The sequence below is a fragment of the Xenopus laevis genome, chromosome 6S (genome assembly GCF_017654675.1).
Source record: "Xenopus laevis strain J_2021 chromosome 6S, Xenopus_laevis_v10.1, whole genome shotgun sequence".
NCBI classification, from domain to species: Eukaryota; Metazoa; Chordata; class Amphibia; order Anura; family Pipidae; genus Xenopus; species Xenopus laevis.
Genome location: NC_054382.1, coordinates 111864928 through 111880175, shown reverse-complemented (window position 1 = coordinate 111880175; position 15248 = coordinate 111864928). Strand labels below are relative to the sequence as shown.

Genomic DNA, 15248 nt, shown 5'->3' with positions numbered 1-15248 from the left:
TAGAAGATAAGTGAAGGGAATATTGGTGCCCTCAACAAGCTCCCTGTTAAAAATCTCTCACCTCTCCACCAGGTGGCGCTCTGTTGGAAAGAACTTCACAGCGACTCTGACCCTCCAATCAGAATGGCAAGCACTGTGTACGGTCCCATATGCTCCTTTATTAATGAACTTCAGGTCTGTGAGTTTCTGATAGGGGATACACTGCAGGGAACTGCTGATACTGGCAGTCTGAACGCTTACATCTTCTTCCAGGTTTAGAGAGTAGCCACTGCCTGATGAACAATTGGACGTGGATCGCCTGCTGCCATCGCTGTTGCTCATTCTCTCTCTCTCCCGGGGAGGGTGGATGGTTGGCAAAACGAGTACAGCAAAGAGTATAAAAAGTCTGTTTTCTATTGCAGGAAGGGCAGCCGCCTCCCCAGCCTGTGTCTGCTGCAGTGGCCTTTTCCACTCGGTGAAAGTGAAAGAAAAGAAAAGCAGAAGTTCCAGTTCTTCCACCTACAGACTTTCTAGAAAAAAAGCCTGGCATTCAAAGAAAATTGAGAAATGCGTGCAACATCCCACGGAATGAGTTGCAGTGTGACAGTCAGTCATTGCTGAGAGTTGCTGCCACACACCTTTGCACTACAACAGCTGCCTGAGCTCTGACACACGACTTCCTGGTAGTGACAGGCCCTCGGGGAGGGAAGGGGGAGGAAGTGAGAAAGGGAACAGCACAATGGTTGCACTAGATTCTTGGTTAAAGGAGAAGGAAAGTCTGTTGACACTTGGGGGTGCCAAATGTTAGGCACCTCCAAGTGATTGTATATACTTACCTGAAACCCCCGGGCCGGTGCTCCTATCAGCAGAAAAAACCCTGGGGCTTCTTCTTTCTTTAAATTTCCTCTAGCAAACAAATACGCAGTAGAACGAAATAGCCGACTTTTTAGTTAAATTTCAGCTTTGCATTCTACTGTGCATCCGCTCAAAGTAAGAGGAAGCAGGAAGTGGATCGCTCCGTGGTGATTGCTGGTATAACCCTAGGCCGGTGCAGTTTTCTGCTGGTTTCAGGTAAGTAAATACATTCACTTGGGGTTGCCTAACATTTGGCACCCCAAGTGCAAACAAACTTTCCTTCTTCTTTAAGGACAGATGCCACCTGGCTGTTGGAAATTATATTTGAGGGCTTATTCATAGGGCAAAAAAATGGACACACATTTGTACCCCTGCCTGGCAATTAGCACCTATCCTGCAGAGCCAAGACCTGAGCTTCCACCATGACCTCAGTTCTGCCTGCATTTAGCGTACTTGCACTGAACGTGCGTCTGTCCGTTCACCATGCTGGAACCTGGAGCTTCTGGAACCTGGAGCTTCCGCCACACTGAATATGGGTTACTTCCAGGCTTACCACAGTGGCCTCCATCAAGAGGAGCAACAGACTTGTGCCTAAAGAAACACACATTAATGCTGTTTAATTAACAATCACTAGTAGCATAACAATGGGCCAACGGGCCCCCCACTTGAAAATCTTAATAGGGGCCCGACATGTGCAACCACCATCTCTCCTCCCACCTACCTGACAGCTTTCATTGCTCCCTTCCAGCTCTCAATTAAGACAGATTTTGAGAAAGTGGCTGGTAGCTATGAAACACGTCAAGCTTTGATATGTTCCTGAATTCTCCTTGATTTTAATGAAATCAATAAAGGATTATTTTTAAGAAACTGCGTCCTGCTGGTCCTCTGTGCTAAAGACGTTTCCTCGATTTGGATAGTGCCTGGGGAAGGGAGATTTTCACATAGCTTTAAAGGAAGCCGACCCCGCATTCCGGGCCCCCTTGTTCCCCCCCCCCAACAATTCAGGAAGCACACTGCGTTAGGGGGTAGGGAGCTTACATAAAACATGCGTAGATGTCCAGGCTGTGACTCTCCAACTGTTGTTGATATACAACTCACAGCATCCCCCAGACAGCTGTACATGGTATTTAAAATTGATTAAACAATATGATGTGTCCTTGGTACTTTTGTTTAGACATTCTCTCCAAGTGGCCTTATTCAGTCAAATGGCCTTTCTGTCCTACCCAGTTTGAAATGAATAAATAATTGTGAATTAAAAGTATTAATACTTGTTATGACATGAATTATGGGTCAAATTACCTGTTGCAGGGGGTTCCAATGGTATTAAAGGTCACTTGTAAGATTTTGTTCAACCATTCAACTGCAAGGATTCAGAGGTCTGATGTTTACCTTGAAATTACTGTCCACAAAAGTGAAGATTCTAATGATCTGATTGGCATTTTAGTCCACCACTATGAATATGCTTATGACACTGGATGGGGGCTATCCCTGCCCATAAAATATTATAGTCTGAAAAGGTAAAATATTGCGGTTACAACTGAATAAGACCATTTCTCCCAAGGTAAATAACAAATCAGCACAGGTGTTGGACCTTGTCATTGTATATCATAACTTGGCAGGTATTACTTTCATCTTTAGCTGTGTCAATATTTATTCTTTAAGTCTCAGGATCACTGACATACTTCATAGGTCTGAGAAATGAGCAGCAAGGGCTGCAAAACAAGTTTTGCCCTGTTCAGAGTTCACATACTTTATTAGAAGTCATTACTTGCTATTTAAGTCAATTTCAATAGTGCCACATTTAAATGGAAAACACCTACAATTGTAGTTATTAAAAGCATAATGGTTACTGATGCAATGGTTATTGCATTCAAAGGATGCCACTGTCAATTTTTTCCAGATGTGGCAGATCTGCAACTTAAGAATAACAGGCTTCAGCATCAGGGAACTTGTTTGGCCACAGTTGTACAGAACTGTAGTAGTAAAGTTGGCTTCATATAAATAAATAATCTATAAATATATATAGGTATAGGATCTATCATCCAGAATGCTTGGGATCTGGGGTTTCCTAGTTTAGGAATCTCTCCATAATTTGGATCTTCATACCTTCTGCTCTGCTAAAAATCATGAAATAAACCCAATAGGATTGTTTTGTCACCAATTTTGATCCCTGCAGTTTATTTACAGAAATGGGATCCTTTATACGGAAGCCCATTATGCAGATAGCTCCCAATTACAGAAAGGTTGTCTCCCATAGACTCCATTCTAATCAAATAATCCAAATTTCCTTTTCTCTGTAATTGTATTTGATCCCAACTAAGATATAATTAATCCTTATTGGAAGCAGAATCAGCCTATTGGGTTTATTTAATGTTTACATGATTTTATAGTAGACTTAAGGTATGGAGATCCAAATTACGGAAAGATCCATTATTCAGAAATACTCAGGTCCCAAGCATTCTGGATAACAGGTCCCATACCTGTACCATCAATTAAAAGGCACTGTTGTATTCATACAGAGACAAAGGAACTTATTTTCTAACATTACACTTATTTACTTATAATACACAAAAGCCATGAATATCCTGTAAATGATATCCTTATAAACGGTGAGTAGTGATGTCATCAGTTATAAACGGTGAGTAGTGATGTAATTTCTGTCAAATGACTCACTAAAATTTGTGTATTATAATAAATAAAGTGCCCCCAGTTGTAAAATATGAGGATATTATAAGTTACCTCGGAGTTCCATGACCTGTATAAAAACACTCGGCCTTCGGCCTCGTGTTTTTATATGGTCATGAAACTCCTCGGTAACTTATAATATCCTCATATTTTACAAGAGGGGGTACATTATTCACTATATAATGGACTCTATGAGAAATGGCCTTCCCATAATTTGGAGTTTTCTGGATAAGGGATAGCATATCTGTATATGAAAACATTGTTTGGTGAGTTCACTAGATGGGTGGGTGCTTGATATGGTCACCCACATGGTGTGAATAATGAGCATTAGTTAATTTGAACCAATGATCAGATTATAATAGAGCCATGGATACCTGCTGTGGGAAAACTGCATTGACAGGCCGATGTGGCATTCGACCCAGTGGGATTTTTAAAGAGATGTCTGTCTGAGAATTCATTTATAATTTCCTGCTGGGTTGTGCTAAATACAAGGGATAGTTTGCATTGCTTCCATATCTTCATAGTGTCTCTCTGCACAGGCTGTAAGCACACATATGGCATTTGCAGTGGTATAAAGTCAACCCTAACTATCCATACAAAAGTTGTCCTTAGGGTACCTCTACTGTTCATCTTGTGACCTGCCATAACCCAAATTTCCCCTTTCCCCTGGAAATGAACAACAAAGCAGCTACTCCATATAACTAGTGAGTCAGTTCCTTGCACAACTGCAGAATATTCTGGATTTGCTGGGCTGCCTTCTCCCGAATGCATGGCGAGGGAGAGAGAAATTTCAATTCAAGATCAGGAGTCCATATCGTTAATCAGCCAGGCCCCAGGGACTCGCCCCAGTTCAGAAAGGCATTCAACTACAAAAAGGTTTATATCAAAAACGATATAAGTCCCAAGGCCTCTTCAAATAAAAAATATTAATTTATTGTAATTCACATTAAAACAGTAGCTAGTACATACAACCCCACATACCCCACCTTACGCGTTTCGCACCCTCCGGCGCTTAGTCATAGGTGTATCTGTCAGTAAGGGGTCAGGCACAGAATTTAAACCCAAGTAATCCTGCCCCTTTTTTGTTTAAAACCAATCAAGGGTCACAGGCAGTTATCCCTGCTTCGTATTTGTTAACCCATAAAGCTTTATACAGGGTGTATGCACCATTTCAGTTACATAATAGTTTAAAGTTATACATTGTATTCAAATTATTCACTAGCCACACAATCTATAAAATTAGTTATTGCACAACATTGTATTTTAGCAGTATAATAAAAAAATAAATAAAAATAAAAGTGATTTTTACCCAATTCAACTGAGGGGCCCTCTGATAGAACAATTTCAGAAAAAAGTTGAGGAGAGCCTATGGGAACTAGATACCAGGGTAAGGAGACAGGGAGGTAGGTTAACTAACTTGAGTGAGAAAGAGAAACAAGCATTGAATGTTTTAAAAAAAGATCAAAGCATAACAATCAAAAATGCGGATAAGGGCGGCATGGTGGTTGTACAAGACTCCATGACGTATAGAGCAGAAGCCCTTAGACAACTTAGTGATAAAGAAGCATATGCGAGACTAAAAGGGGACCCTACGAAAAGGTTCCAGTCGGAACTAGAGGGTTTGATCGAAAGAGGGGTAGAAGATGGGGTGATATATGCGTTATTGCGAGATTATTTACTCCCGCGGTCGATTACTATTCCCACCTTCTATCACCTACCCAAGGTTCACAAAAAAGAGAGACCTCCCGTGGGTAGGCCAATTATTTCTGGAATTGGCTCTCTAAATGAGCATCTCTCAGAATGGATTGATGCACATTTACAGCCCTTGGTAGGACGCCTGGACAGTTATACTAGGGATACCACGCATGTATTACAGCGATTAAATGACACTGGATGGGCAAGGAATTGTGCATGGGGTACGCTCGATGTAGTTTCCCTATACTCCTCAATACCTCATACTGAGGGTATAAATGCAATCCAGTATCATTTGATCAAATACAGTGATTACTCGGAGAAGATGATACAATTTCTCTTGAGTGCCGTCAAGTTCCTTTTGGAACACAATTACTTTGTATTTGATGCCTGTTTTTTTCTGCAAAGGCGGGGTACAGCCATGGGTGCCAAATTCGCCCCCTCATATGCAAATTTGTATATGGGGTGGTGGGAGGAGACATACATCACCTTGGAACAAAGGAGGCTCCTAAGGCTGTACCTGCGCTATATTGACGATCTGTTGTGTATATGGCAAGGCTCTCTAGAGAAATTTGACAAATTTGTGAGGGACATTATTAGAAATGAGCTGAACCTAAGATTCACTAGTGAGTTCAGTTCAAAGAAAATAGAATTTTTGGATGTGACACTGCGAATAGAGGGTGAGGCAATAACAACAAGCATATTTCGTAAACCGTGCAGTGGAAACACTCTTCTGCATGCTTCATCATGCCACCCTAAAAGACTGATAGAAGGTATACCTGTTGGCCAGTTCCTGAGACTCCGAAGGAACTGCTCAACAGATGGAGAATTTGGATGGCAGGCACGGGATATGCAGAAGAGGTTTTTGGAAAGAGGATATAAGCAGAAAATTGTACAAAAAGCCCTACAGAGAGCAAGAAGTAGTGATAGGGGGGACCTACTTAAAGGGACTGGGATTAAAGAGAAAAGCCAGGTTTGGTCGGAAAAGGTGGCACTTACAACTGGATATAGTAAACAATTTTTCGAGATATCTAAAATCATAAAGAGATTTCTGCCTATCCTCTATGGTGATGAACACTTCTTTGAGGTGTTGAGCCCGTGAATCAACATTATCCCTAAAAGAGCTCCCACCTTAAAGGACATGTTATCACCTAGTTTGTTTAAAATGGAAGTCAAGAAACAGGATATGGGACCACTTAAGTCTGTGGGTAATTACAGATGTGGTAGTCGCAGATGTGTTACCTGTACGCATATGAAAGTGTCTAAGAAGTTTAAATCCACAGTGACAGGAAAAGAATTTGTAATCAAAGGATACATTAATTGCAACACTGCATTTGTGATCTATTTGATCACTTGCTTGAAGTGCTGCAAGCAATATGTCGGGTGTACTGGTAGAAAACTGAAGGAGAGAGCGAGGGAACATTTGAGTCAAATTAAGAACCCCAAAATGATGGAGAAAAGTAATGTCACCAAGCACTTTGCGATATGTAGCGGAGGGGATGTAAATCAATTCTCCATACAGGGGATAGAGAGGGTGAGATTAGGAATAAGGGGAGGGGATCATCAGAAACTACTAGAAAAGAGAGAGGTTTATTGGATTTTTCATTTGGGAACGCGATTGCCATTGGGACTTAACTATGAATTTGACGTGACGTGTTACACCTGAATGTTTATAAAGACAAAGGAATATACTTATATAATACTAATAACGGAATGCAGCGATAATAATGACAGTATATACATTCGAGATAATTGTGGTAATAATGGAGTTTGTGCAAGGTTAGAGATTAACGAATTGATGTGTAAACGTTTATATACTGCTAAAATACAATGTTGTGCAATAACTAATTTTATAGATTGTGTGGCTAGTGAATAATTTGAATACAATGTACATGTATAACTTTAAACTATTATGTAACTGAAATGGTACATACACCCTGTATAAAGCTTTATGGGTTAACAAATACGAAGCAGGGATAACTGCCTGTGACCCTTGATTGGTTTTAAACAAAAAAGGGGCGGGATTACTTGGGTTTAAATTCTGTGCCTGACCCCTTACTGACAGATACACCTATGACTAAGAGCCGGAGGGTGCGAAACGCGTAAGGTGGGGTATGTGGGGTTGTATGTACTAGCTACTGTTTTAATGTGAATTACAATAAATTAATATTTTTTATTTGAAGAGGCCTTGGGACTTATATCGTTTTTGATATAAACCTTTTTGAGGGAGAGAGAAATACAGATTGTTCGGATCACTTTGAGAAGTGCAAGCTAAAACTGTTCTGTAACTGGCCAAGAGCTATCTCAGTATCTTCTATTTTTATTATAGAGACCTATTTACTGTATTTTCATGCTGTAAAAACCTGTTTGCATCAAGCCCCTAACCTTTGTATTTACACTTTAACATAATTAACCTCTTGTATAGTGTCCCGCATTGCTTTTCCCTGGCACTTCCACTCTTAAGCTGGCCATAGATGTTGAGATTTTTAAATGATCCAATCCTCATCGTGAGACCACGATTTTCTCGGAACGAATTGTCCATCAACTAAAAAGACCAATTTGCCAGGAAAACAAAGGGGAGCTGCCTGTTTGGCCCTGCAAACATAGATAGATTGCACTGGGACCGACAAAGATTTTCTGACCTGGCCGGTCAATTTCCTGACAGATGTCAGCTGAAAAATCGTAAGATGTACGATTGTTCGAATCCCACTAACCGCACAATAATTTCGAAAGGATTGGTCGGACTAAAATCGGTAGTTCGGCAAGAAGAATCATCGCGTCTATGGGGAGCTTTATTTAATCACTAGGGCTTCTCCTGCTCCAGTTGAAGAGATCATTCAGTAACATGAAACTACAAACGTTTAGTTAAAGCATATAAGTGTGACGATGGATATCAAATCAAGTGGGTTGAAAATAAAAAACTCTACATATAAATATACATATTCATATAAAGGCTTAAAAGAGTAGAAATGTGCAGACAGATGTGCTTGTATTGATGCCATTCATAAAAGATGCTTGCACCTAAACTTCTTGCACTGGTTGTGATGAGCACCATTGCGCCCATCCAGTATGCAGGGAGGAATTGTGAATGTTAGGGAACATCATGGAGGTATATTAAATGTTCCCACAGAGCATTGTGTCAAAAGCAGACTTGTGCCAAGCAAATATCTGCAATGAGGGAATATATAATAAAATATAATGTAATCAGACTAGGGCCAGTGAAAGTATCATTTCAAATCCAGGTACTGACAAAAATGATGAGCATTTAATTTCAGCTATTTCTAATTATTTGATCCATAAAGTTGTAAACAATGTTTCGTTTTTATCTACTGCTTCACTATAGATATCTTACCATATATTTCACCAACAAAATGTATTGTAAAGGTTGCAGAAATGTCCCTTTAAGCCCTAGAAGCCTACATTTTCAGTATAGTATTTAAAGAAACCATTCATCCCCATTTGACCCTCCACCTAGTGGTCTTAAAGGGATTCTACCATGGGAAAACATGTTTTTCTTCAAAACGCATCATTTAATAGTGCAGCAGCAGCATAATTCTTTACTGAAATCCATTTATAAAAAAAACCCAGATTTTTTAATATTTAATTTTGAAATCTGACATGTGGCTAGACATAGTTTCCCAGGTGCTATCAGTCATGTGACTTGTGGTCTAATAAATGCCAGTTACTCTTTACTGCTGCATTGCAAGTTGGAGTGAGTTTACCCCCTCCCATTCTCCCTCCATAGCCTAGCAACAGAATGATGGGCTGGTGACCAGATAACTGCTCTTCAACACCTGCATTGCTAAGTGCTCACCTCGCATTAGAGAGAGAGACTGCTCCTAGAGCAGGATTTAACCCTTGCAAAGGCTATTACAGTTGTTAGCCAAATTGAAACAGCAGTGGCAGAGGCTAAAACTCTCAGTCAGGGAACTGCTGGGAATGTACAGACTATGAATTCAGCACTGTGGCCTAATAATGCACAGTCACAGGCAAAATACAGTGCTAAGAAAAGGGATTCACCTACACTGCAAAACCGTGCAGCAAATACAAATAGAAAATACTGCTTCAGCTGTGGTTCAACACAAGACACTGCAAATCATGTTACATGTCCTGCAAAAGCTAAACGGTGCCGCAAATGCACAAAAGTAGGACATTTTGCTAAGATCTGCCGTAGTTCTGCTAAAGATGTTCATGAAGTCACTACTACAAATTTCACAGTATTAATTGTGGATAAAGCTCAAAACAACTTCCACAAAATACTGTGCCTACAAAATCATCTACTGCTGACATTGTGAAAAGTCAACAAGCCAAATGCAAGGCTTATACTGACAGAAAACATGGTGCAAGAAAAGTACACTTTCAGCCTGGATCTTTAGTCTGAATTAAAAAACCAGGAATACTGAAACAAGGACAATCTAAATTTACTACACCACTTGAAGTGAGACGCCAGCGAGGACCATACACATATGTCTGATGGTCGCATATGGAATGCAAGTCGTCTTGATCCTGTTAGATATGACTTTAGAGAGGCTCCATTTGATGAAGGACATTTTACTAGTCCTGATGTCAACTGCAATAGGCCTGAAGAAAGTGAACCTATAAGGCCTACTGAGAGAATCAGAAAACTACCTGCATGGACCCAGGACTATGTGATGTGAATGATACATAATATTGTTTTAAAATGCATACTGTTTAATTGTTGATGTTTATTATAGTTGTCCAAATGCTTTACTACTATAGGGGGAATATGTGGTGTTGTGCCAGACTTATACTGTGCATACTTCCTGTCAACTTAAAAGTGAAAGTTACTGTTGTGTGATGGCTGCATGAGTCTGCTAATAAAGCACTGTTATACTCTACTCATCCTGGGCCACCCAAAACATAACAAGATGAGTAAAGGGACTTAATGTCAATGGTGACAATGATAATCTCTGTGCCAAGATAATGTGCTCAATAGAGTAAAGGCAGAGACACATGTGGAGATTCGGGGAGATTAGTCGCCCGGCGAGGAAACTTTGGGCGACTTTGGAAATCAAAGCTCTCCGAGTGCCATCCCACTGGCGATTTAGATTCTAGCCGGTGGGAAGGCAGTTCGGGGAGATTAGTCACCTGAAGAAGAGGTGATATGTGCGATTTGTGGCCAGGCGACTAAATCTCCCCAAATCTCCACGCGTGTCTCTGCCCTAAGAGTATATAATAAAGTTTATTAAGATTTGCTGGTTGTTATATCACTAAATCTGTGATGAACTACCTGTATCAATGTGTTTGTCTTGAGTTTGCATGTTATGATACCGTGTATTATCTTCAGAGATTTCTATGCATTTTAATGTACAACGATTTTAATGTGAGCATTAAATTACCTAATCATGTTTAGATGGAACTGAGTCACAATCATTAGCTTCCTGAGTTGGGACATAGAAACGATCGTTATAAACATGAAGTGAATGTTCCGCTTTAAATTACAGTTATAAAAACAGAATAATATATTTACTACGTGCTAATTACAATGCCCGTGCCCTGCATATTTAATTCTTATCATAAAAAGAATTCACATGATAGCTGTTTGTATACAATGTCATCTTATCTCCTGCTAATGGACCACTTTCTGCCCCTGAATGAGCTCTTTACAATCCAGTTCTGTAAGAAATATTCTACCACCATATCTGCGAAAAACGATTCTGAGCCTGTGTCCTTTCATTGCCTTTACTTTATAATACCAATATTTTAAATCTAATTTTTATGCAGATATCCTTTATATGAATTGCAGGAAGCCCATCTCCCATAGACTCCATTTTAATGTAATAATTCAAAATGTTTATTTCCATTTTCTCTATAATAATAAAACAGTACTTTGTACTTGATCCCAACTGAGATATAATTAATGCTTATTGGAGGCAAAACAATCCTATTGGGTTTAATTAATGTTTAAATTTTTTTTTTTTTAGATTTAGTATGGAAAGATCCTTTATCTAGAAAACCCCAGGTCCCAGGCATTTTGGATAACTGGTCCCTGGTTGCCTGCAGCAACCCCTGTGTCTGTGTAAACACCCCCTTAGACATAATAATCACCAGTGTGAGAATCCTATCCTCATACATCCTATACTTCACACCTTAGTATTTGCAGAAAATGTGAATCTGCTCCCACCCCTGACCCCAAACAATATTAGTCAGTTCCAGCATGGGATGGACTGGTGAGTATCTTCCATATTATAAAAAGCACATAAAGGTTCATGAATACCTGGTACAGTATAAATAAGGTTTGAAGAAGTAGATGATTTGGGATTGCAAGATCAACTGTTTACTGGAATGGGAATTGTGCCATTCTTAAAGGGGAAGGAAACCTAGGTGGTGCAAAAACCCTCCCCCCCTCCCGTGTGTTGCCCACCCTCCCTCCTCCCCCCTGGCCTACCCGTCCCGCTGGGCAAATTCCCCTAACTTGTTACTTACCCTTCTGCGCAGGTCCAGTCCAGGGAGTTCACAGACGACATCTTCTTCCACGTGATCTTCTTCCTGCTGTGAACGGCGTTTTGGCGCATGCGCAGTAGGAGCATTTCGCCGGTACGGATCTACTGCGCATGCGCCAAAAGTCACACGCATGCGCAGTAGATCGTACCGGCGAAATGCATGCGCCGGTCACAGCAGGAAGAAGATCGCGTGGAAGAAGATGTCGTCTGTGAACTCCCTGGACTGGACCTGCGCAGAAGGGTAAGTAACAAGTTAGGGGCATTTGCCCAGCGGGACGGGTAGGCCAGGGGGGAGGAGGGAGGGTGGGCAACAAACGGGAGGGGGGTGGGGGGTTTCCTTCCCCTTTAAGGGACTTTGAAACTATTACTTTACACTGAAAATGCAGTGAATGGATGGGCCAGGGTATTTGTAGATTTAGGGAAGGAGCAAATCTGGGGTTAGAAGATGCTATGAGCTAAGCGTAACGTCACTTTACTATCTTGTCCTATGCACCTTGACTCTATTTTAATTCCTTATCTCTGCTGTGTATACTCCACACATACCAGTGGTGCTGTTATTCAGTCTGCACAGTAAAACATCAATGCAGGCTGGCATATAACGGACCACATGTAGTTGAAAACCAGGGGCTTTAATGTTAAGGTTAATGTTTAAAAGATTACACATTTATTTTCAATAGTAATTAAAACAAAAGCCTTAGGGTCAGGGCACACAGCGCTCAGATTCGGGGAGATTAGTGGCTCGGCGACAAATCTCTTCTTGTGAGACAACTTCGGAAAACAAAGCGATCCGAGTGCCAATCCGCCAGCTATGTTCTAGCTGGCGGGAGGAAGTTCGGGGAGGTTAGTCGCCCCAAAGAAGAGGAGATTTGTCGCCGAGCGACTAATATCCCCAAATCTGAACATGTGCCCTGACCCTTAGGCTTGTGCATACTCCCTCTGCTGAAAGTCTGGGGCAAGTCCACCCTGACCCACCATGTCTAGCTGTCAGCATTTACTTCGAAAACCACAACACTGGTTATCCTGCCTCTTTAGGGTAGGATAACTGCCTTTTTAGAGTAGGACTACACAGTCAATTGCCAATTGTGACTTAGATAAGCAGAAAAACGTTACCCCGGTGAGTAGGCATTTTCGTTTGCAAGGCCATAATAGCAATCAATTGAGATGGCTGGTACTGCAGGTAGTCAATGCACCCCCTAGAGGAGGGGATTTCAATCGGTTATTATTACAAAAGGAAACTATGAGGATTGACAGGTTGAATACCATGGACCCTATGGGATTAAATGAGTACCTGAATTACTCATGCTTTTTTTAGAAAAGTGATACTTTTTCTTTTAGTAAATTGGAAGTAAAGTGACATTGTGTGACCCCTAGTGGTGATTTTATAATAATATATTTTTTACTTTTATCTTTTCACAGTTTTAATAAAGAAATTACATAATACTCACTGGGTGTTTTAGGACACTGATACTATCGTGTAATAAAGCAATAAGCACTCTTTGTCACTGCACAGGTAGTATAATAATATTTATTATGTCACAATAGCAAATGTTTTAACGTTTTGTATAAAATTGTTGTAGTGATGTCACTTGTTTGAAGGGAGGAGTCTTTCCTCCAGGTGCACCTATATATACCTGTGTATCAATTTACTTGTTTGAGAGCACTTAAGAAAGTAGGCTGTGCCTCCGAAACGTTGAGGGGATCTCAATAAAACTACAACTATTTAGCACGAATGCTTTTGTGTGTGCCATCTGATTTTCTATGAATATTGGACTACACAGACGTTTTCGGCGTGATCCGACGCCCAGCAACAGAACGTCAGCGTCAAATCGCATGCAACGGAAATCAGGTAAGAGATAGAAATGCGTTGCGACTGTCGGATGCAGACGCTACACGTTGTGTCTGCATCCAACAGTCGTGTCGCAGCGGATCAAAGCTGCAGCTTCATCTGACAATGCATTCACTTACCTTATTTTGGTCGCATGCGATTTGACGCTGGTGTTTTGTTGCAGCGTGCCGGATCGTGTCGAAAACGTCTGTGTAGTCCTACACTTAATACTGTGATTCAGTCTCTCATGGATCTGTGTAGGACAAGATTGGCCTCATGTTCAGGCAAAGATTAATGAAACATGCTTTGTGCAAAATCATCTGTAATGCAGTGCAATGGGAATTATTCATGATACTGGACAAAACAATGGACTTGGTTAGTGACATAAGGTTTGTGTTAACTATGCTACGGTCAGTTGGGAGCCAAGCAATTGATATCTCCTGACATTGCCTGGCTTAAAGCATTCTACACTTGTAAAGGGGGGACATGATTATGCTTTATAAGTACATTAGAGGCCATTATAGACAGATGGCGGAGATCTAATTTTCCATAGAATGGATCACCGTACCAGAGGCCATCCCTTTAGACTGGAGGAAAAGAACTTTCATTTGAAACAGTGTAGGGGGTTCTTTACAGTGAGGACAGTGAGGTTGTGGAATGCACTGCCGGGTGATGTTGTGATGGCTGATTCTGTTAATGACTTTCTGGGAAAGACATAATATCCAAGGCTGCTGTGATACTACAATCTGTGTAACTCAGTTTCCCAATAAAGAACTTTGCAGACAAGTTGCTGCCCTGGATTTGTTCCACAAACTACTGAATGCATTGAACTATTGGGTATTATACACAGAATACCTGTGGAAGCAGGGGCGATCCTGGCCCCTCCGCCACCTGAGGCAGCAGCAGTTGCTGCTGCCCCCCCTCCCCCAGAAATTTGCACTTAAAATACCAGGAGCAGCATTTTTGCTGCCCCTGATACCTAGTGGGGCGCTGCTGCCTGAGGCGACAGCCTCAACTCGCCTCATTGGCGAAACACCCCTGTGTGGAAGAAGCCAACAACGAAATTTGGTGAGCTTGCTCTGAATATTATATTTGTGATACTACAATCTACAATAAGTATAGCTATTGGTATATATAGTTTATGTGAGTGAATGGAGGGGTCGGTGTGATTGTGTGCAGTGTCGGACTGGGACATCAGGGCCCCATCCAAAAACCTTTGACTAGGGGCTCACCAATTAATCTTAGACCAGGGGCATACTCTTAGTATTATTATTCTTCCTCTCCTCACTCAACCTCTATTCTCCTAGACTCTTTTCTTTACATACTATAATCTGTTATTCCATCTATTTAGCCACTTTGTGAAATAGGCCAAGTGTTTAGAAGCATGAGGGCCCACTGACACCTTGGCCCACCAGGACTTTTCCTGGTATCCCTGTGGGCCAGTCCGACACTGATTGTGTGTAGATGTGGAAGCGGGATTTAATTTGGAGGGGTTGAACTTGATGGACTTTGGTCTTTTTTCAACCAACTTAACTATGGAACTATAAATACTGTACGTATTTTTACGAAAATGAAATGATGAAAGGTGCAAGAGCTGAAATAAGAAAAAAGTATATTATGTACAGGTATGGGACCTGTAATCCAGAATGCTCAGGACCTGGGGTTTTCTGGTAACGGATCTTCATACTAGAAAATCATGTAAACATTAAATAACCCCAAAAGGCTGGTTTTGCTTCCAGTAAGGATTA

At 41.0% G+C, this 15248-nt stretch overlaps 1 protein-coding gene across 2 annotated transcripts in view; it reads right to left on the bottom strand.

Annotated features, from left to right (window-relative positions):
• ripk2.S (receptor interacting serine/threonine kinase 2 S homeolog) overlaps positions 1–408 on the bottom strand; it is a 45227-nt gene extending 44819 nt beyond the window's left edge. For both annotated transcript variants that reach the window (XM_018223850.2, XM_018223851.2), the window contains exon 1: positions 62–408. In XM_018223850.2, the coding sequence (XP_018079339.1) occupies positions 62–321 (260 nt within the window). In that variant the 5' untranslated portion in view covers positions 322–408. The remainder of the gene's footprint in view (positions 1–61) is intronic.
• Positions 409–15248: the final 14840 nt, after the last annotated feature.